The sequence below is a fragment of the Lepidochelys olivacea genome (assembly GCF_965140295.1).
Source record: "Lepidochelys olivacea isolate rLepOli2 genome assembly, chromosome: 1".
NCBI classification, from domain to species: Eukaryota; Metazoa; Chordata; order Testudines; family Cheloniidae; genus Lepidochelys; species Lepidochelys olivacea.
The window spans coordinates 158746488-158769426 of NC_140411.1; the positions used below are offsets into that span (position 1 = coordinate 158746488).

The window sequence follows — 22939 nt, forward strand, 5'->3', positions numbered from 1 at the left end:
GCTTCCTCTTGGAATTTCATTGGCAGTTAGTTGAGAGCACTAATTCTTGTTGCTCTAGAAGCCTTCTGCACATTGCTTCTAGCAGTGTTAAAAATATCCCAACTCATGCAATCTTTTGAAAGATGTTAAAACTAGGGCTGTCGATTAATCGCAGTTGTCAAGGTTCCTTCCCCACTCTGAACTCTAGGGTACAGATGTGGGGACCTGCATGGAAGACCCCCTAAGCTTATTCTCACCAGTTTAGGTTAAAAACTTCCCCAAGGTACAAACTTTGCCTTGTCCTTGAACCGTATGCTGCTGCCACCAAGCGTTTTAAACAAAGAACAGGGAAAGAGCCCACTTGAAGATGTCTTCCCCCAAAATATCCCCCCAAGCCCTACACCCCCTTTCCTGGGGAAGGCTTGATAAGAATCCTCACCAATTTGCATAGGTGAACACAGACTCAAACCCTTGGATCTTAGGAGCAATGAAAAATCTATCAGAATTTTAATTAAAGAAAAGGTAAAAGAATCACCATAAAATCAGGATGATAAATACCTTACAGGGTAATCAGATTCAAAACATAGAGAATCCCTCTAGGCAAAACCTTAAGTTACAAAAAGACACAAAACCAGGAATATACATTCCATCCAGCACAGCTTATTCTACCAGCCGTTAAACAAAAGGAAATCTAACGCCTTTCTAGCTAGATTACTTACTAATTTAACAGGAGTTGTAAGGCTGCATTCCTGATCTGTTCCTGGCAAAAGCATCACACAGACAGACAAACCCTTTGTCCCCCGTCCCCCCCACCGCCCCTCCAGATTTGAAAGCATCTTGTCCCCTCATTGGTCATTCTGGGTCAGGTGCCAGCGAGGTTATCTTAGCTTCTTAACCCTTTACAGATGAAAGGGTTTTGCCTCTGGCCAGGAGGGATTTTATAACACTGTATACAGAAAGGTGGTTACCCTTCCCTTTATATTTATGACAGCAGTTAACTCATGCAATTAACTAAAAAAAATTAATAGCAATTAATTGCACTGTTAAACATAGAATCCCAATTGAAATTTATTAAATATTTTGGATGTTTTTCTACATTTTCAAACATATTGATTTCTATTACAACGCAGAATACGAAGTGTACAGTGTTCACTTTATATTATTATTTTTATTACAAATATTTTCACTGTAAAAATGATAAACAAAAGAAACCGTATTTTTCAGTTCACCTCATACAAGTACTGTAGTGCAATCTCTTTATCGTGAAAGTGTAATTTACAAATGTAGATTTTTTTGTTAAATAACTGGATGCAAAAATAAAACAATGTAAAACTTCAGAGCCTACAAGTCCACTCAATCCTACTTCTTGTTCAGCCAATCGTTAACACAAACAAGTTTGTTTACATTGACGGGAGATAATGCTGCCTGCTTCTTATTTACAATGTCACCTGAAAGTGAGAACAGGCATTCGCATGGCACTTTTGTAGCCGTCATTGTAAGGTATTTACATGCCAGATATGCTAAACATTCGCATGCCCCTTCGTGCTTCGGCCACCATTCCAGAGGACATGCTTCCATGCTCGTTAAAAAAATAATGCGTTAATTACATTTGTGACTGAACTCCTTTGGGGGAAATTGTATGTCTCCTGCTCTGTTTTACCTGCATTCTACCATATGTTTCATGTGATAGCCGTCTCGGATGATGACGCAGTACATGTTTGTTTTAAGAACACTTTCACAGCAGATTTGACAAAACACAAAGAAATGTGAGATTTCTAAAAATAGCTACAACACTCGCCCCGAGTTTTAAGAATCTGAAGTGCTTTCCAAAATCTGAGAGGGACGAGGTGTGGAGCATGCTTTCAGAAGTCTTAAAAGAGCGACACTCCGATGCGAAAACTACAGAACCCGAACCACCAAAAAAGAAAATCAACCTTCTACTGGTGGCATCTGATTCAAATGAACATGTGTCGGTCCACACTGCTTTGGATCGTTATTGAGCATAACCCGTCATCAGCATGGACGCATGACCTCGGGAACGGTGGCTGAAGCATGAAGGGACATATGAATCTTTTGCGCATCTGGCACATAAATATCTCGTGATACTGACTACAACAGTGCCATTCATACGCCTGTTCTCACTTTCAGGTGACATTGTAAACAAGAAGTGGGCAGCATTATCTCCTGCAAATTGTAACCAAACTTGTTTGTGTGAGTGATTGACTGAAGTAGGACTGAGTGGACTGGAGGCTCTAAAGTTTTACATTGTTTTATTTTTGAATGCAGTTATTTTTTGTACATAATTCTATATTTGTAAGTTCAACTTCCACGATAAAGAGATTGCACTACGGTACTTGTATTAGGTGAATTGAAAAATACTATTTCTTTGGTTTTTTACAGTGCAAAAAAAAAGCTAAGAATTCTCTTTGTCCATACTTTATACGCTCTTAAATGCTCTGATACCACCTGCAGTCGGTAGGGATTTTTCTACTAAATTATGCACGACAAAGCATAAAGAAAGGGAAACCTAAAGAGCCAGTGTTGCCAGCTCTCACAATTGTTATAGCAAGTCTCACAATACTGGTGTCTCTCTTCAAGCCCCAGTGACTGGAATCATTAGATTATGCAAGAATCTAAACTTTCATGTTTAAAAAGTTTCTAGCCCTCATGGATGCACAGAAAAGCTTGAAAATGTGACAAAAATGCAACCAAAAGGCTCACCAACCAGAAAGCAAATATGAACCCAAACTGTAGTACTTTAAAAAATAATACACGACTTTAAGCCACACGTATTTTGGGGGGTCAGACTCAGGGTATTCGAAGTTTGAAGTTAGCAATAATGGAGTATTGACAAAAGAGGCAAGTGACTCACTGTACAAGTGTCACTGCCTCCACTCTCAGACACCCTGGGATGGCGAAGCAGTATATGTGCTCTATTTCACTGCCTAATGTCTTATATTGACATGATATCTCTCCTTATGCGGTTTTATTTCTTCTAAATTGGCTAAGAAAAAAAAATCCACCCTCCATGAAGCAGCAGAATGGAACGCATTACATTTAAGCTATGTCTACATTTAAAAACCTGCAGTTGTAGCGCTTCCGTGTAGCCATTTGCTGCAGCAACAAGTCGGGTTCTCCCGTCGCCCTTGCAAATCCACCTCCCTGAGAGGCAGTAGCTAGGTCAATGGATGAATTCTTCTGTCAACCTAGCACTGTTTACACAGGGATTTAGGTCCGCTTAACTACGTGGCTCAGGGGTGCAGGCTTTTCACACCTCAGAGACATAGCTCTGCAGACGTAACTTTTCACTTGAGAGCAGCCTTTAGATTTAGGCCTTTATTCAAAGCCTATTGAATTCAACGGGCTTTGGCTCAAGCCTTGAACGCTGTTGTCCTGTCTTGAATCCAAAAGGAGGAGATCACTGAATGACTGATCTTCTTTCCAATAACATGCAATCAGGCTGAATGAGTGTTTGGTAGGCCTAAAGTCACCACAGTGGATGCACAATAGTACTTCAAGAGTATGCGTGCGTATTTACCTGTGTGGTTTGAAAACTGGACAGAATTCACAGGATCAACTTCAAATCCCAGAACCTGCAACACAGAATAAAGGAACACTATTATTATTATTAAAACAGAACTTTCCTCAGAATGCCACTCAGATCATAAAATGGAAGGCAAAGGGTTACCATGGTCTGTTACACATTTAGAAGCTTCGAGTGTGATTTACAGTAAGAGCTGAGTAACCAGTGGTAAACATACAGTACTTTAGTAGAGGAAGGGGCATGGAGACACACACACACAGTGGACCCACCAGAAGAGTGGAGCTCCATATCTGAAAGAGAAGATCTGCCTGGAGGCCAGCAGGCAGAAGCTAGTAGAGCAGCACTCGTAGGGTCTGAAGTAAGGTCTTGTCCAGGCAATGCCACTTCTACAATTCAAGGGGCCAAATGAACATAAAATCAGAGGGGGGTAATGGAGGGTGTGTGGGGGCGGGGGGGGGGGCAGTTCTCATGGTTCTGAAAAAAAACCCAAAAACCTTTTCACAGATTTCAAGGGCAGACAGGACTTCTGTGATCATCTAGTCTGATCTACTGTATAGCACAGGCCATAGAACTTCCCCCAAATAGTTTCTGGTTTGTACTAGAGCAAATCTTTAAAAAATAAATAAGTCCAATCTGGCAATTTTTAAATCAAGTGACGGAGAATCACCACAAACCTTGGTAAAATGTTCCAATGGTCAGTTACCCTCTCTATTAAAAATCTATACCTTATTTCCAGTCTGAATGGGTCTACCCTCAATTTCCAGCCATTGGATTTTGTTAGACTGAAGGGCTAGATTCTGCTTCTTCTGGCGTTTGCAGTGCTTGCTGACCCACCCAACAGCAGTTTCATCAGCACAATGAAGGGCCCGAAGGCCACCATGAAATCTAGTCAGTTGAGATTTGTCGATAGCAAGCACCATGGACTGACAGAGACCACAGTGACAAAGTAGGTCGTTGGGCAGACCCCAAGGGGGCTAGACTGAAATATTTGTTCCTCATACAGGTACCTAGATTGTAATCAATAGACCTCTTAACGTTCTCTTTCTAAGCAGATTGAGCTCCTTGAGTCTATCACTATAAGGCATGTTTTCTAAGCCTCTAATCATTCTCACGGCTCTTCTCTGAACCCTCTCCAATTTATCAATGCTCTTCTTGAATTGTGGGCATCAGAACTGGACACAGTATTCCAGCAGCAGTCGCACCAGTGCCAAATACAGAGATTGAATAACCTGTTTACTTTTACTCAAGATTTCCCTATTTATATCCAAGGATCACAAATTCCCCTATTTATATCACCTATCTATATCCAAGGATCACATTAGTCCTTTTGGCCATAGCATTGCTCTGGGAGCTCACATTCAGCTGATTATCCACCATGATCCCCAAATCTTTTCCAGGGTCTTTTCAGGCAGGTGGGTGAACAAACACTGTTTGCCCCCAGATTTAGATTTCACAAGCTTTTATGAAACTCAAGACCATGAGAAATTATTATTTTTGAGATTTTATTTTGGTGGCAAAGTGTTAATTCAATGGAGGCATCTTAATAAAAAAAACCCCCAAACAAATAAATTTCCTTTGCAATATTTGCAATTCAAATATGTTCTGACTGCCTAAGGTGGGGGGGGGAGGGGAGGGAAGCGCAAAGTAAACATTTATTTCCTCCCCCACCTCCCAGTTAAAAATAATCTATTGTGTTATTACTTAAAAAGACAAGGCTGGGGAGGTGGGGGGGGGGGGGAATCAGTGAAGATTTTTAACTTTGCACTGTCCATTTACTAGAAAGAGATAGCAATAACTATATTTTTTAATCTGGTGTTCAAGTCATGCTACAGTTTGATCCACCACTAAAAAAAAATCTAATACAAATCTGACAACACATTGACATTTAGTATTTGTTTTCACATCCTCTTTGCTATGGATAAAATTTCTCCTCAGAAGAAGAGCTGCTATATATGGCTCTGTGAGTCATGGGAGACAACAGTAATGATGCAGAAATAATCGTGCATGATCCATTTTCAGGCAGTTTGCTAGAGGGTTAACTGAAGCTTTTGCCAGTCACACTCTTCACGGGGAGACACATTGTTTCTTTGTCATCAACAGCGTAATACCCTCATGCAAATCAAGACCATGTGAGCAAGTCGTGCCAGCAATAAGACTATCTTAAACCCATACACACACACACACACAAAACTGGCAGCAGGCCTGGAGCAACAAGAGGCTGGCGGAATCTGCTGCAGATGATGTTCCCTCCTCCCCTCAGATACTGTGCAGCTATAGTTTTACAGACCATGTTAGACTTCACATGGGTTCTCAGAATTGGTCTCGTACAAAAAGGCAGGTGTCAGTTAGCAACTACAGGAAAAAAAGAATCCAATAATAATGCTAGACAGAAAGGTGGGTTACTGTACACTGGTTTGATTAAAAGTAGTGTCAGGTACTACACCTGCCCCAGAGTCAGTTTGTGGTTTTTTAGCTATGTATTTTTGTCTCCAATGTGTGCATCTCTCACACATCAACACACAACACAGGAAACGGACTATAAAACAAAGTGTTATCAAATGTACAGAGTAAACAAACTAAAAATAGATACAGAAAGTTCCCTAATTTCTGTCAGATATCATTATTTGGACCACCCAAGGTAACAGCAGATAAATATTGTACAGGAATGCAAGATTTAAGAGAGGACCTGTGTAACACAGATAGGCCAAGGCAGGTATTAATACCTCTGCGCCTGACCATCTTCTCCATATTTCCCCAGCGGGGGTCAGCTGTGGTCTCTGCTGAAAGAGAAGAACTAGCTGATTGTCATGGTTACTGCGAGATGTTTGCACAGAAAACAATTTTTGAGTTTAGTGTAACATGTGCACTAGTATGCTCCAGATCTGTTGGGAGTGAAACCTACCACCTTAGAAGGGGAAATCTGGGCGCTGACCCAATCAACGTGAGAACAATGAACATCTGTGGAGAAAGCCTATGTTTACTGTCTAGACTAGATACAGGGCCGAAATTTACAGAGAAAAAATGAACCCCAGGATGTCCAGAAGATTGTTACACTCATGTCCTGCGCCCTAAGCAGGGTGAAAACTGCTAGTCTGCAGGAGGAAAGAGCAGGGCTCATGGAGCCCGGAATGGAGCACCTGCGTTACCAGCAGCCAGTGGGTGAGGAGCATTTCCCCTGGTGGGCACAGAGAGGGCTCCCTCCCGTTGTAAGCCGGTGGTACCAATTCACCTCGGACACCCCTGAACAGCATCACAGCCTGTCTCTCACTGGAGCTGGAGGTATTATTTCAATCTTAAGAAGACATATCCATGCTAGCGCTGTGCTAGCATGCTAAAAATGGAAGTGTAACTATACCGGTGAAAGGTGCAGGAGGGGCTAGCTGTCCAAGCACAATCCCATCTGAGATCCTAGGTACATACTTGGGTGTCGAGCCCCACCTGCTGCACACACCGCTGTGGCTACGCTACCGTTTTTAGCATGCTAGCTCGATCAGATGTAGTGCAGGTATGTCTCTGCCAGCTGGAAATGACACTCTCCAGCGCCAGCCTAGGCATACTCTCACGCTTCTGGGTTCAGCACTTCTCATCAGAACCTGCTCTGTGTTAACAACAAAAGGCATCAGCAACTAGTGTTTTAGAGAGAGAAAGAGAAGGCACTAGCTCTCCTGGGGAAACAGAGCAACGGCTTTTCAGTGACGGAGCTGCAATTCAGACAGAGCCAGAAGCTGGTTAGTTTCAGTATGGTCATTACTGTCAGGCAGGATAAATAGTATTGTCCCCACCCCCGACAACATATAATGAAGTTCAACCTAGTTTGTCATGACTTCTAACTTGTCTTTCAGGGCTTTGTCCAAACTATTATTTAAAGAATGGTGTTAGCCTGCATTAGCTAATGCAGGCTAACATTACGCCTTTAAACCCTACTCTAGACAAGGCCAAGATGAGTACTAGGACTTAACTAATATTATGTTCCTATAGCGTTATGTTCCTATGTACGCATTCAGAGAGCACAGAACTATGTAGCAATGATTCATCTGAAACAATAAAACATTGCTACTCTGTTTAGAACAAGTTCTTTTTATAGAGACTCCCACCGGTACTAAAGATGTTACTCCTAGATCGGAGCAGAAAATGAGGCTCAAGAAAACGTCTCGCTACTACTCTGAACACAAATTCAGCTTAAAGTTTGAACATGAGACTTATGAAATTGGATCCATATGGCAGTTTCACACAGTTTAATCAAGGAAGAAAGTATTCAAGCTGGTAACTTTGTTATGGTTCACTGAAGCAGACAGAAACTAAAAGACTCTGCTTGACAAATATGGCACAGGCCACTCAAGTGCCACCCTGTCAATTGCCTAGTGGGGTTCCTGCAGTGTGATAAATGCCCTGAATATTTTACCTGTGACACAAATGGCTTTTTCCATTGCCTCCTGAACTTTGCTAGACATCACTTTGCTACAAGCAGCACCAAAAAAAGTAGATATTAATAAACCATACACTATTTATATAACACAAATTATACACTGCCAGACTCACTGCTGAATGCAGCTCACTGCTGAATGCAGCAACAATACACAGCGATTTCTTCAGAAACCAGTTAAGAAGACTACTGTATCCAATTGGAAACGTGGAGGTTGGGGAACATTCACATGGGACCCAAGTTTAGATCTTAAGACCATGTCTTTGTATTTGTTCTACAATGCACCTTTTGATCTATGTATAAACAAATAATTTAAATAGAATACAGTGAGCCAGCTTGGAATGTTGCCCACATTAGATCTAATAAGTCCTGAAACACTTTCCAACCTGGGGCTAGATTCACTACTAAAGGCACAGTGAATTTTAGGTTACTACTTTCCTATGCCAACCTCTGCTTGGGGTAGGGGTGTTACATGCACATGACCCTGCCCCATTTCCTCCGGCGAGATTGCTGCCCTTAGTTTGGAACGTGGCTTATCGCTGGGGCTCCACAGGAGCAGGTCCTGCAAAGACTGTTGGAGGAATGCACAGAATCATTTTATCTCCCAGTTGCCCTGGCCCTACCCTCTTCCAGGTTAGCATCATCTGCCCTTTGGACTGCAGTGGCCCTCTACACCCCCTTTGGCAGGGGGAAGTTCATGGATTCTGCCTCCTCTCCCCACCCCTAGCTACCTCTCTGCCTTGGACATACTCCACCAATAGAATCATAGATCCTGGGTGAATCTAAGCCAAACCCAGTTTGTGTTTGGGGGTGGGAGATAATTCAGTTAATCCCAAAATAGAGACTGCAAGGTGTCCTCAGACTAGGCTCAATTCAAGCAGAGTTCTTCTGAAGAGCGAAATGAAGGCTGCTCACATTCATCTCATACAATATAACTGACCGCTACAGAAATCTTGGTCAGAGGAACTAGAGGTGTTTATTAAAACAAATCTCTGAAGAGTCGAATGCTACCATAGACAGATGAGTCTGATAAGCAGAAGACATGACTGGCGGATCCCTACTATCTCCTTCAGCTAACTTTTGAAAAACTAAATAAAAACCTTCACGCTCATTGGATCAGGATACAATAAAAATATGACCAACTATGAAACATGGGATACAACTTTACAAATGAGTTCAACTTAGCTTTAAACCTTCCCCCACAAAGACAGAAGGGAAAGAGACTGACACTGTCCTGCTCTGCCTGCAATGCAGAGGTCACTATCCTGGACTGGGGGTGGGAATGTGAGTCACCCATGGAGAAATGGACATTTAAAAGATACTTGAAGGACTTTTACTAACAAAGTTTGCCTTTTTTTTTTAAAAAAAAGAGACTGATAGCCTATCTTTCCTGACCACAAACAGGAAAGCAGAAGCTTAACTGAACTTCAGATGCAACCATCCTCCAAAACTTCAGGTTAGACTATGACCCTAGATCAGGATCCTAGTATCTATAGTGAACCAGTCTAAAACTCTACATCCAATAATACCTCTGAGGTTTGATATCCAGATCTGTACTGCACAGCTCTGGCTCATGTCTAAATGAAAATTTATTGTTTTTGTCTATGGTGTTTAAGTGTTCTTGGGATAATTATCATTTTGTTTAAAATTTGCTTTTTCCTCTCCCCCCAGAAGGTATTCAAGTTATATATTTCTGTTATTGATGCAGGATATTTCTTCACCCCAGCTCCACCATTCCCAGTGGAGAACAACCAGCTTAAAATCACCCCTTGTTTGAGAAAGTTTGCCCAGTTGTTGTTAAGATTAGCACCTATGCTTAGTAGAAATGGAAGATTTAGAAAAAATATTTTTATCATGTTCAGTTTAATTTGTGTTGTTGTTGTGACCCTAGGCACCCCTGTATTCATACCCTACACACAACTGCTATGGAATATGTACAAAATATGCCTTGTGAGGCATCTTTTGAAAAATACCACCACATTGGTGAATATCACTGTGAAATGCATGGGGCAATACTGTGTATGGAATTAGGGATACTCACTGATATTATACTTTAAAGTCTGTGACTAAAAGGTCTTTAAACTAGGCATGTCAGCAGGAACTGATAAGCAAGTTCTCTGAAGACAAAGAAAAGAGACCAAAACCTCCAACCCAGTGTGGCAAAGTTCAATGGTTATTCATTTGTTTTGAGGTTGCAGGAAGAACATTTAGCTTGTAAAATGGCAGCAGAAAGCACAACATTGGAACACACCAGGAGACACCTTAATCAAAATAGAGTTAGCCTCCGAAGAGAGACAGGAGACCAAACTGACCATTGAAACAAAGGCAGATCTTGAGATATAAGGACACACAGAAAGAGTCTGAATTATCCTTCATCTGAGGAGTCAAGGAAAACCAGTAGCTTGGACTATGTGGGGATAGTCAGCCAGCTCTTGCTGGGAAAGGAAGACTGGTGAGGAAACTACCTTGAACAAAAACTGAATCTTGCTAAGTTAATTCTTAGCCATTAGAAAGTATATTTGTCCTTTTGTTTGTGTGTAACCATTTCCATCTTTATTTCTTCCACACAGTATCACTTAACCCAGGGGTGGCCAACCTGAGCCTGAGAAGGAGCCAGAATTTAGAGATGAACATTGCCAAAGAGCCATAGTAATACGTTGTCAGCCCCCAATCAGCTCCCCCACCCCACTCCCAGCGCCTCCCCTTCCCTCCCAATCAGCTGTTCATGGCATGCAGGAGGCTCTGGGGGGTGGGGGGAAGGGGTGAGGAGCGAGGGCACTGCAGGCTCAGGGGAGAGGACAGGAAGGGGTGGACTGGGGGCAGGGCCCACGGCAGAGCCAGGGGTTGAGCAGTGAGCGCCCCCTGGCACATTGGAAAGTTGGCGCCTGTAGCTCCAGCCCCAGAGTTGGTGCCTAGACAAGGAGCCGCATATTAACTTCTGAAGAGCCACATGTGGCTCCGGAGCCACAGGTCGGCCATCCCTTACTTAACCCATGTCCTTGTGTTAACAAACTTGTTTTATTCTTATTATCAATCAACTCAGTGCTGTGTTTGAGGGAAGGATGTGTTTACCCCAGTTAAATTAATAAGCTGTCATGTATTGAATCTTTAACAGAGCAGGAAACTTAATGCCTTCTGTGAATGCACAGTGATATGGGCTGTGCATTGCAGAGACAGAGCTCTGAAGAGCTCAGGGGCTGGAGTTCAATGATTGTTACCTGCTACGCAAGTTTCGGGCTGGGAGAGCCTTGAGGAGTTTGCCAGTGAGGAAGACAGACTGCGGTGGCAAAGAGCTGACGCACAGTTTAACCTCCAGCAAAGTTCACTCTTGCTGACAGTGGCTCACAGCTCTCAGTATCCCCAGCAGAGTGTTACATTAGGCAATTTCACTTTGCCCGTTTGGGTGGTGTATACACAACAAAAGGGGAGAGAGACACATTTTCAAATACAGGAAAATGTAACTAACACTCCCGAAATTAGCAGGGGACTTAGAGGCAGATGTAATACCTGAAATTTACTCATTTTTTTGAAGTTGCATATACTTTGAGTTGATATCACTGTATGCAACATTACACCATGCTCCTGAGACAGATAAGGGATGCAAAATTTTAAACCCCTAATACTAATATTTCCTAGTTGAAAGTTAACAGTTTGAGACAAAAAACCTTTAGCTCTGAAGATTAGTTCTGCATGAAAAGTAAGTTCCCATTAATAGTTCTGTAATGTACTGTTTAGGATAAAGTATATGTTTATTCTAAGGAATGCTGAAAGCTATTCCTGTACTTGCTTTTGTGTAAAACAATTATTTCTTTTTTTTTTTTTTTTTTTTTTTTACTGTTGTTCCTCTAAAAATAAAAGTGTAAAGTTAGCTTGCTACAGGGCATGGAAGCAACATTTAATTTCCACTCTAAAGAGGTGTTCATCAAGCAACAAATCTGTTAAACTCAAACTCCATCCAGTTTAGAAAAAAGAAGCACTGGCAATTGCATTAGGTTCTAAACTGCACTGAACTTAGGGCTGCCAATTTTGGTTGGACGTATTTCCTGGAGGTTTCATCACATGAGAATCTTTAATTTAAGATTAATCTTTAATTCCTGGAGACTCCAGGACAATCCTGGAGGTCTGACAACCCTAAATGAACTAGTTTTGCCTGCTACTTCTTATTTGTATTACCATAGCACTGAGATGCACCTATATATGCACCTCATGGACCAGGACGCCACTGTGCTAGGCGCTGTATAAGCACAGAACGAAAAGATGGTGTGTTTAAAAGACAGCATGCTGTGCTTCATCACTAGAAACAAGTCGAGTGAACTATTTGTAATGTCTAATAGATATAGATTGCCAGACAAGAAAACCATGGCTTTTAGTGGTTGTAAAACTGCAAGTATAAAGTTACATAATATATCTGTATTTGCCTCCAATTCAAAAGATTTCTGAACACCACAACAAAAATTACGGGTGTGGCCAACCTACTTTTAATACCTACTAACTTCATTCATTTTGCTCGAAGAGATAATATGCTTGCACAAATTTAACTATAAAACCTGCCATGACAGTTAAACAGGTATATTGATAGAATCTTATGGAAAAAAGGATCTAGTTTTGTTAGAGTGAAATTCAGTTAAATACAGTTTTCTTTTCAGATGCCCTTTTGTCTTCTGTAGCTAGGACAATGCAGCATCTTGCCCTCTCTGTGGGTCTTGTGTTCCTGAAGCCAGCTGGCATTTTAATGTGTGGTTCAGATAAATATAAATGCTGTGCAGATATGCAGTAATGCAACCCAAGCCATTGTAAGGCTGAGGCAAAAAGATCTGAAGCAATGAGATGAAACGAGGAGGAAGGAGAGCAGAGGAGCAGGAAGGTAGAGTTGAGGAAGAAAAGAAAAATGATCTTGGAAAAAAGAAGGTAAATTGGATACAGGATTTTTCCTTCTCTCTGAATGAAGACTGAATATTTATTGTTATTCCTTGTGGCGGGGTGGCTACCCTGTTCCTAAAATAGAAGGGGTTAAAAGCAGCCCTGGAGAGGGCTATGGCTGGGGATGGCTGACTGGGAAGCAGCTGCAGCTAGGCCACACCCCAAATAGGCCCCAGCTGGCCTGTATAAAAAGGCTGTGAGCCAGCAGCCCAAGGAGGTTCTCTCCAGTCTTGGAAGGAGCAGGGCCTGGCTGTCTGCAGAAAGGGTACTGGGAGTGAAGCAGGGCTGGGGAAAGGCCAGGGGAGCTCCAGGCTGGCAACTTCCCAGGCTGCAGGGCCTGGTCCTAGGCCCACAGAGGTACTGGGTAGTAGAGGAAGCCAGCTGGTCCAAACCCCCTCTTGCCTATGAGGAGTGGCTTTTACACTGCAGTCTGCCCCAGGGAGTGGGGGCTTGATGATGACTGGCAATAGCCCAGACTGAGACAAGGTGAGGATTAGAGGGTTGGGGGTTCCCCAGAGGTGGAGTGTGGGGGTATTGCCAGGGGGCAGCACCCCAGATAAAAGGGCACCAGGGTCTGGGAGGGACACAGGGCCAGGGGACAGCAAGACGCCAGCCGGCAGAGGGCGTTCTCTGCTGGAAAGAGCTAATTCCCTGACGACTAGCAGGAGGTGCCACAGGAGTGAGTCATCATGCTGCTACATTCCTGTATTTCGGCCTGGGACATGAAACTTTATTGATATTTGCAAGGGAGAGGTGTGATATGCTTCTATATAGATGTTTTCAGTTTACCTACAATACGGTTTAGAACTTCCTGTAATCATGAGACTAATGTGAACTTCTTATTTGCACGTTAATGAGATTTAATGAAAGTGTTTAAATGAACTCAACAAGTGGGAGTAACTTGAGAATTACGGACCAAATCTTGCACTCTTTACTTTGTTCCAGTTTGTGGATGTCAGTGGGTGTTTTACCTGAGTAATGAATGCAGGATTCAGCCTTGGGTGACTACTTACATTCCTAGGAACAAAAGAGGACCATTCCATGACAAATAAGAGAACAAAGCTTATTTTGAAAGGATATCACTCCATTATGTTCTTCCTGGTATGAAGTTATTCATCTGAGTCATAATGTATAATCCTCTGCAAGGTGACTCGAAAAAAATACTTTAAGGGATCCAGAAGTCTTTAAAAGCTCCCTGTTGAATATGTGCTACAGGACATTAGACACAAAATAAAGGACATCCTTTGGAATACAGAATGGGTAATTATCCTAATTTGGCTTTATAGAAGATTCTTCTTGAGTGTTGCCATTCTATTGCCTTAAAAAAATTCACTCCTAGGAAATTCCCTGAAGGCCTAGTAAAGAAGAGGTGTGGGTTAGCCTAAAGACTGCAGAGAGCGCTTTGAAGTTGAAAGGTACCTAACCACTGCAACCACACTTCTAACTTCACACTTAGATTTGACCCTAGATTGGGGCACACGCTTTGAAAATCTGGCTCTGTAACTTGTGCGTTCATCTCTTTCAAAAGATTTGTCCTGAAGGCAGCCACCGTATGAGGAGATGCTAAGGAGAAAGAAAGTTACTGCTACCTCTAGAACAGAGGTGGGCAAACTACAGCCTGCAGGACTAGCCTCTGAGCCTCCCAGCTGGGGAGGCTAGCCCCTGGCCCCTCCCCCGCTGTCCCCTCTCCCCCACAGCCTCAGCGCACTGTGCTGCCAGCACTCTGGCCCGCCGCTCCTGCCAGGCAGCACGGGTGGCGTGGTTGGCTCCAGGGGGGCTGCAAGCTCCTACTGCTCTGAGCAGCAGAGTAAGGGGGAGAGGGGAGATTGGCTAAGGGGCAGGGAGCTGTCAGATGGGGTGGAGGTTCTGGGGAGGGTATTCAGGGGATGGGAGTGTAGATAGGGGTTGGGGGGCAGTTAGGGGATGGGGAACAGGGAGGATTGGATAGGGGTGGGGGCCGGGGGGGGGTTGGGGCGGTCAGGGGACAAGGAGTAGGGAGTGGTTGGATGGGTCAGGGGTTCTGAGGGGGGCAGTCAGGGGACAAGGAGCAGGGGGGGTTGGAGGGATCAGGGGTTCTGAGAGGGGCAGGAAGTGGGAGGGGGTGGATAGGGGGCAGGGGCCAGGCTGTTTGGAGAGGCACAGCCTTCCCTACCTGGCCCTCCACACAGTCTCTCAACACTGATGTGGCCCTCGGGCCAAAAGGTTTGCCCACCCCAGCTCTAGAAGACGATAAACTTTTAGATTCTAGTTTTGAAATGAATCTCTCTAATATTTTGGCTACTTTGCTTTCTCTTTCCCCAGAAATAAGTGCAGCATGTTATTTTATTAAATTTTTCATTTTTAACTTTTTCTACTGTATAACAAAATTCTCATTTTAGAACAGTTTACAAAGCTGCGATGACATCGTTATATTTAAGGGGGAACAAACCATCAGGTACTGTCATTCAGACTGGAAGAGGGTTACAGATTGACAACACAACATTTACTGCTACTTTTCCCTAAGAGCAAAGGGACAGTGGGTTAACATGGACCTTCTCATTAGGCCAAAGATATCCATGAACAGCCTAGAACAGGGGTTTTCAAGCTTTTTGTTTCTGAGACACCTCCGCCCCCAACATGCAATAAAAACTCCACAGCCCAGCTGTGTCACAACAACTGTTTTTCTACCTATAAAAGCCAGGGCCAACATTAAGGAGTAGGAAGCAGGGCAGTTGCTTGGGCCCCCACATCACAGGGGGCACTGCAAAGTTAAGTTGTTCAGGCTTCAGTTTTGGGTGGTGGAGCTCAGGGTCCTGGGCTGCAGTCCCTTGCTGTGCGGCTTTGGCTTTCTACCCTGGCCCCTAGAGAGTCTAATGCCCTCCATGCTTGGCAGCCCCACAGTGGGTCCCAGGCCCCTGTTTGAGAACCACTGGCCTAGAAGGCACTGTGGTTTAGTGGATTGAAGAGTAAGCCAAGGATTTAAATCTCCTCTCTACCATGGATTTGTTTTATGATCTTAAGCAAGTCACTTCAGCCAAAGTTTAAATAATTTGGGTGGCCTTAATTTCAGATGCCTAATTTAGGACACCTTGGGCTGATTTGCAAAAAGACTGCACGCACATAGCTCCTATCACCTTCACTTTGAGCCAATGGTCAGGCTTATCTTCACTGCAGAAGTAACACAGGTGTTGCCCCTAATCCGGTTCCTGTCTACCCACAATCCCTCTCACCTGAATTTGGCAGTGCTTTAAATCCAGGCTACCGAGTGTGGCCGATAGCCCTGGTGCTGCTGTCACTTGGCTGGTAACCTGCCCACTTTGCAGTCAGGCTGCAGGCTCAGACAGTCCTCCAGTGCCTTCCCACAATCCCCCCTGCCCATGTGCCCAGAAGGATAGACAGGTTCTCCCACAATTCACTGGAAAATAGAGTGGTTTAGTTTATTGCAGCAGAAAAAATCATGGGATACACTTCCCAAAAGTGCTAGTGCCTCACAGGGGTGAGTAAAACACAAGTGAGACCCCAGTAATTTGAATATGGCTGCTCACACGGAGGCAAGGTTAACCAGGCTGCTGATCACCAGAATCACCTCAGCAGTGAAGAAAGAATCCTTAATAGGAGGGAGAGGGATGCAGAACAGCCCAAGTGCCACTTGGTTTTGTTTTGTTTTGATTTGTTTAAGTGAGGGAGCAGCATGGCTGGGCCACTACAGTTAACATGATTTGGGGGAAGGGGAGGGAGAGGGAGAGGGAATAGATCAGCCCAGGTGTGGGAGGAAGAGCCCGAGTGCCTGAAGACTTCTTGTATACCTAGAAGAGGAGCAAGGACAGCCACAGTTGAGCCCAGCAGAGTGGGAGTTAACTAATTCTGCTTGTTCCAAAGTCAGTTGATAGAGCAGAATTTTTTGGGAGGTAGGTAATCTTATACCACTCATAGGGGACAGGACTGATTTAAACATGCATGGACTGGGGGGAAGCAAATTATATTTTCACACAGGGCTAGTAAATTTAGCACTTGAGAGACAGTGTCAAAATTTCCAAGCCCTACAACTAGCCCCTGTACGTGGAAGTGAAATATACTGCTAAGCAAAGAAATGGAAAAAGAGGCAAAGCATGGCAACCCAATCCAGCATCCAGGCACTTACTACTGGCAATAAGGCATCTAAATACCCCCTCTGTTCATTTAATTACCTGTCCGAATACCAGGGGCTCCCTAACTATAGTACAGAATTATTCAGACTGAGGGCTGCAAGTGGCTCTTTAATGTGTCTCCCACAGCTCTTTGCAGAACATGATATTAAAGCAATGTGTGATTTTAATTATTAAGCAATCTAAGTTATTAACCAATCAGGATGCTTTTACTATGTTATTAGCCAATTGAAGAATACTTGGTCAGTCATTTTGCTGTGAGAATAATTCTAGATATATAGAAATAGAAAATGAAACAATGAATTCACACTATTGTGGCTCTTTTGAGTAATGTTTATCGCTAATTTGGCTCCTGAACCACTGAGGTCTGAGTATCACTACTGTAGCACTTATGTTTGAAAACAGCCCCCTGGTCTCTTCTGCTTCTCTCCCCTAGTTCAGAATCAGGCATCAGCACCCTCTGCTTTCAATTTAAAGTGAAAATTAAGAGTATGCGGTTTAGCCAGCTTCCAAGTCAGTTTCTTATGCCCAGGGTCTCCTTCCAAACTCCTTGCTGCATGCTTGCCATACTGGCTTGGCTGGTGAGACCAAGCCAATTTCACAACAACTAACTGCTCCTGCTGTCTCACATGTCTTTACTCAAGTGGCTGAACTCTTGACGGATATTCAAGTTTTAAACTGCTTTGGGATCCTACTGGAAGAAAGCCAGTCTAATTGCCAAAGCATTGCAAGTTTCCCAATACAGTACTGTCCAATAGCTGTATTATCAATTTGACAAGGAGCAGTTGAGGGAAAACCTTCACTGAAGCTGTATGTCATTCTGCACACAGCCTTACAGTGGATTTCAAGGCAGAAGCTGCCTCTGATTGCTTTCTGCAACTTCGTTTTCTACATCTTAGAGCATTACAAAAATACAGTAACTCCTCACTTAAAGTTGTACCCATTAACATTGTTTCATTGCTGATCAATTAGGGAACATGCTCCTTTAAAGTTGCGCAATGCTCCCTTATAACCTTGTTTGGCAGCCACCTGCTTTGTCCACTGCTTGCAGAAAGAGCAGTCTGTTGGAGCTAGCTGGTGGGGGCTTGGAACCTGGGTGGACTGGAAGCCCCCCGATCAGCTCCCCTAAGTTCCCTGTGCAGCAGCTGCCCAGTAGGCTATCAATTGCTGGGCAGTTCAGCTGTCCCTCCCCCTACTGCTGTGTGCTGCTACATATGTCCCTCTGTAAAAATGGTGTGCTTATAGTGATAACAATATGTTATTACCCAGATCTTAAATAAAACAAAGTCTTACTAGACATATCAGTAGCAGGAGCTCACATTGGAATGATGAAGCATTTTCTGCCAGCAAAGCCTTTCCTGATGTGGCACTATCTATAAATGAACTATTCTTTTTGCAAGTTGGCTTCTTTGACATCTGAACAAAGTATTGCAAATCAGGTGTTGCTACTGCCATCTCTTTTCCCTTTAGAGAAAAGATCAGAACAGTCTAACTGCACTGATGGGACCAAGGGATATAAACCAGACTTTATTTAAAATACAGTCTGAACTTTATCCAAGACTACATACACTACTGGCTTATTTTTATTTTTTAATATAAAAGGTAGTGGTATCTATTTTGGACACCAGAAGATTTCCATATTTTCCCTTTAACCAAAGAGTAATACAGCAAGTCCTTCCCTGGGGACTGCACCTTTACAGGGAAGGAAGGCTCATGTGTGTCAAGACCCCCAAGAGCTATGCCAGCAGGAGTTTTAACTCCTGACAGGGTCACCCACACTGGACAGGTCAAAGGATCGGGACTGGACAAGACGCAGTTCATTAGCCCTTCCGAATGGGGTTAAGCAACCTATGCTCATCTTTAAAAAAATTATAGCAAAGCAAACAGCATGATAGTCAGGGATGGTGAACCTTTGTTCATGCTCTAAGTGACATCTAATGGTGAGGGAAGGATTCAGATTAGGCTACATCAAGTACAGGAATTTCATGCAAATAAGACTATTCATCCTTTTAGCCAGACTTCCTGCTCTCCAGCTAGCTCAATACATGATGCTTCAGAGGAGAGTGTGGGGGAAGATTACTACAAAAACATTACTGTAGCTTCCTGACCTGGCCCTCACAAAAAGTACCACAGAAGCAGAAGGATCAATGAAGAGATAGGCTATGTTAACTGGCTGGAAGGACAGAGGGCTGGTCTACACTGAAAAACATACAGCTCCATAGCTATGTCTTTCAAGGGTGTGAAAACTCCACGCCCCTGAGATGTAGCTGGGCTGACCTAACCCCAGTGTAGACAGCGCTAGGTCAATGACAGAAGAATTCTTCCATCAACCTAGCTACTGCCTCTCAGGGAAGTTGATTAACTACAGTAACAAGAGAACCCCTCCTGTTGATGTAGTGAGGGTCTACACTGAAGCACTACTAAAGTACAGCCGTGCCACTGTAGTGTTTTACGCATAACCAAAGCCCCTGCATTACTGTTTATGGCTAGCTGCACATTTGACCCCTTGTCTGCACCAAGCCAGAGTATAGAACTTAGCATGATCAGAAGTAACTTCAAAGGGAATGACAGCTGCATTGTCAAAGGACATCTGAACTGACTGTCCACTTTCCTGCTTGTCGCAGTTAGCTCCTTGCTAGAATTAACCCTGTTTAATTGTATAATAAAAACACAGTAACAATCAAATGGATAAATCCATTCTAAAGACAGCTTCTATGTCTTTCACACACTGTTTCTGTGCTACTCTGGAAATAAAACTAGCTGAAGTGTCGAAAAGAGCACTTAATAATGGATAGGCAGATATTGATTTGAAAGTGCAAGAAGTTTAAGATGGGGTGGCAGGGAGTGGTTCTTTTTGTACCATCCAGCCATGACCCTAGGAAATCACTTGGAAGAATGTCTGGCCCACTAAACTAATTCCTTTGCATGGTCTTGATCTGTGCGGAGAACTATTCTTCCCAGGTGTGCTATTTTGTTCTTATATTAAAAGCTCCTCTTTTAACAAGCCTCTCATACTATCTAGATCAGGGGTGGGCAAACTATGGCCAGCAGGCCACATCCAGCCCGCCAACTGATTTAATCCGGCCCCTCCTTTAATCAGGGGCCACTCCTCATGTGTGCACTGTGGCTCTTCGTGGCTCCCGGAAGCAGTGGCATGTCCCCACTCCGGGTCCTAGGTTTAGGCGCAGCCAGGGGGCTCCGTGCGGTGCCCATACCCCAAGCACCAGCTCTGCAGCTCCCATTGGTGGGAAACTGCGGCCAATGGGAGCTGCAGGGGCAGCACCTGAGGATGGGGCAGCGTGCAGACCCGCCTGGCTGTGCCTCTGCATAGGAGCCAGAGGCAGGACATGCCGCTGCTTCCAGGAGCTTCTTGAGGTAAGCTTCTCCCATGCCCCAACCCCCTGCCCTGGCCCTGATCCCCCCCTCCCACCCTCCAAACACCTCAATCCCAGCCCAGAGCACCCTCCTACATGTCAAACCACTCATCCCCAGCCCCACCCCAGAGCCTGCACCCCCAGCCAGAGTCCTCACCCTCTCTTATACCCCAACCCCAATTTCATGAGCATTCATGGCCCGCCATACAATTTCCATACCCAGATGTGGCCCTCGGGTCAAAAAGTTTGCCCACCCCTGATCTAGATACTGCCTTTTATATCTATTGTATAACTAGGCTTGGCAGAATTCAAATGTTTAATATAATTGTAATGGATAATATTTAAGCTTTTTTACTTGTATCAATAAAATGTTCACAGTTGTGGGAAATTAGGGATAGGGTCAGACTATGAAACAGTAGATGCTGAAATTAAAATTTTTTATAACTATTACAACAAAACTGTCAACATAACGTATCAATATACACAATGTACATATCCTTAAATTAAACTCTAATGGTCTCAAGCAGCACTTTTGTTCTTCTTTTGCTAATCTGTAAATATCCTCATCAATGGAAATATTTTTTCATCTGTGTGTGTGTGTGTCTGTACACACACACAGTGAAGTCAATGTTTACCAACATTTACTGCTAAAAATTGAATCCTTCCAAGCCTAGGTATAAGCATCTGTATTTACTATACTTCAGAGTTGTGTATCTGTCAACTTTTTCCTCAAGGTCACAAATACAGTATGTTGAATAGTGCTATTCCCTCTCCTGAACCGGTCCACTTGACATCCTTCCAGTCTGATGCATTACTGATAACTCTTAGTTTTCTATTTCCAAGTTTTGTTAAGATATTGGAGATACAGTGAATAGTTTTCTGTGCAGTGCAGTACATTGTCAAATGCTTTACTAAACTATATTAGGTCTACTGCATTATCATTATCCACTTGGGGTGCTAGCATTAAAAATCCAGAACAAGACAGAGACTGGGCTAGTTGGGAACAGCTTCAACTCACTTTATTGACCCATGCTGGCAATTATGCAATTCTTTGCTCGTTGCCCCATCTGATCTTCTAAAGTAATTTACTACTGTATAAGTAGTGATATGATGGGTGGTTCTTTTACCTTACTGAACCAAATTACCCTTCCACCAATCCACAGCCACTCTACAGATTTCAGTTTTGTCAAACACGGTTATTGTTACAGGTTCCACTATACTCTACATTCAAGATCCTGTCTGCTCCAGGAGACTACATTTTTAGGGTTTGTGTGTTCATGCCTTATTGTGAATATGGTACTTGTGCTGGATTTGATATCCTTGGAGAATGAAGCTTTCTGTTTATGAGATTGTTGTTGCTCTTGCTGTATTCAGGGCAAACACCTTTGCCCTATCAGTGTGTCTCAACTTGACCTAGAAGGATCTCCTCTGTTAGTGAAAGGATAGCTCAGTCTCCTTAGCCTCTCCACCAGGTGTCAGTTTGTGGTGTCCCCTATCCCCCTCATCCCCTTCATGAGGGCCCCTGTCCAGCAATAAATGGACTGAAGGCCAAATGGACTGAGTGCCTAATTACCACTGAAACCAATGGCTGTTAGGCAAATAGCCTGCTTGGATAGCTTTGAAAATCCCACTGGGCTCCCATATGCATCTTTATGCACCTAGATGCCTTTAAAAATTTGTCCCCGAGACCATAAACTCACTTCATACAGCTCCCGAACCATTGTCAGGTAGGGTGACCAGACGTCCTGATTTTATAGGGACAGTCCCGCTATTTGGGGATTTTTCTTATATAGGTGATTATTAACCCTCACACTCTGTCCCGATTTTTCATACTTGTTATCTGGTCACCCTACTGTTGGGAGACACTTTTCTTACTTAAACGTAGCTAGACCTTTTAAAATGTCACTCAATAGGGTGCTGCCTCTCACTTGGAAAGATCTAGTCCCAGAAAAGCAAAATGCAAGACCTATTAAGAGTTTGTCCTAAGAGCTGCAAAGCTAAGGAGTAGGGAGGGGCCTAATCTGTCAGTTCTCACTGAGGCATAATTTCCACTGATATCAATGGAAGTTCTTCTTGAGTAAGGACCTCAAAGTGACACAGTTGTGTTAATCTTGGAGAGGGCTGGGATCTAATTTCTCGCTGATCATAAAAATTTCTATTCAAGTTAAAGAAAGGAGAGGGATGTGTACTGAGTGAAGAACAGACCCTGTGAAATGTAGGTCTCCTGTTAATTTTTGAAAGGGGCATGCCTAACTTAAGAATCTTTCAAGACATAACTTTAAAAAAAATGCACGTTTAGTATGCAACATTTAGCTCTTGGATGTTGCTGTATGTCAGCTGTCCCTAGTTAGATTTGTTCCTACATCAAGTGATAAAGGTCAATAGTAAAATTAACACTACATTTACAATAAGTTATGTTGAGTGACGTAATGAGCTCTTGCCTTTCTAAACTGAATTTTAGTATCTTGGGGTTAATATACAATTGCTATTTATACAGAAGACCCAGAGGGCCAAGCTCTGTCCTCAGTTAAACCTGTGAAGCCTCTGACTCAAACAAGGGTGTAACTGAGGACAG

At 43.4% G+C, this 22939-nt stretch overlaps 1 protein-coding gene across 1 annotated transcript in view; it reads right to left on the reverse strand.

The window, feature by feature from the left end:
* PDXK (pyridoxal kinase) overlaps window positions 1-22939 on the reverse strand; it is a 99646-nt gene that overhangs the window by 55410 nt on the left and 21297 nt on the right. Inside the window, exon 2 of the mRNA XM_084616657.1 lies at window positions 3518-3572. Coding sequence (XP_084472783.1) covers window positions 3518-3572 — 55 coding nt within the window. The remainder of the gene's footprint in view (window positions 1-3517; window positions 3573-22939) is intronic.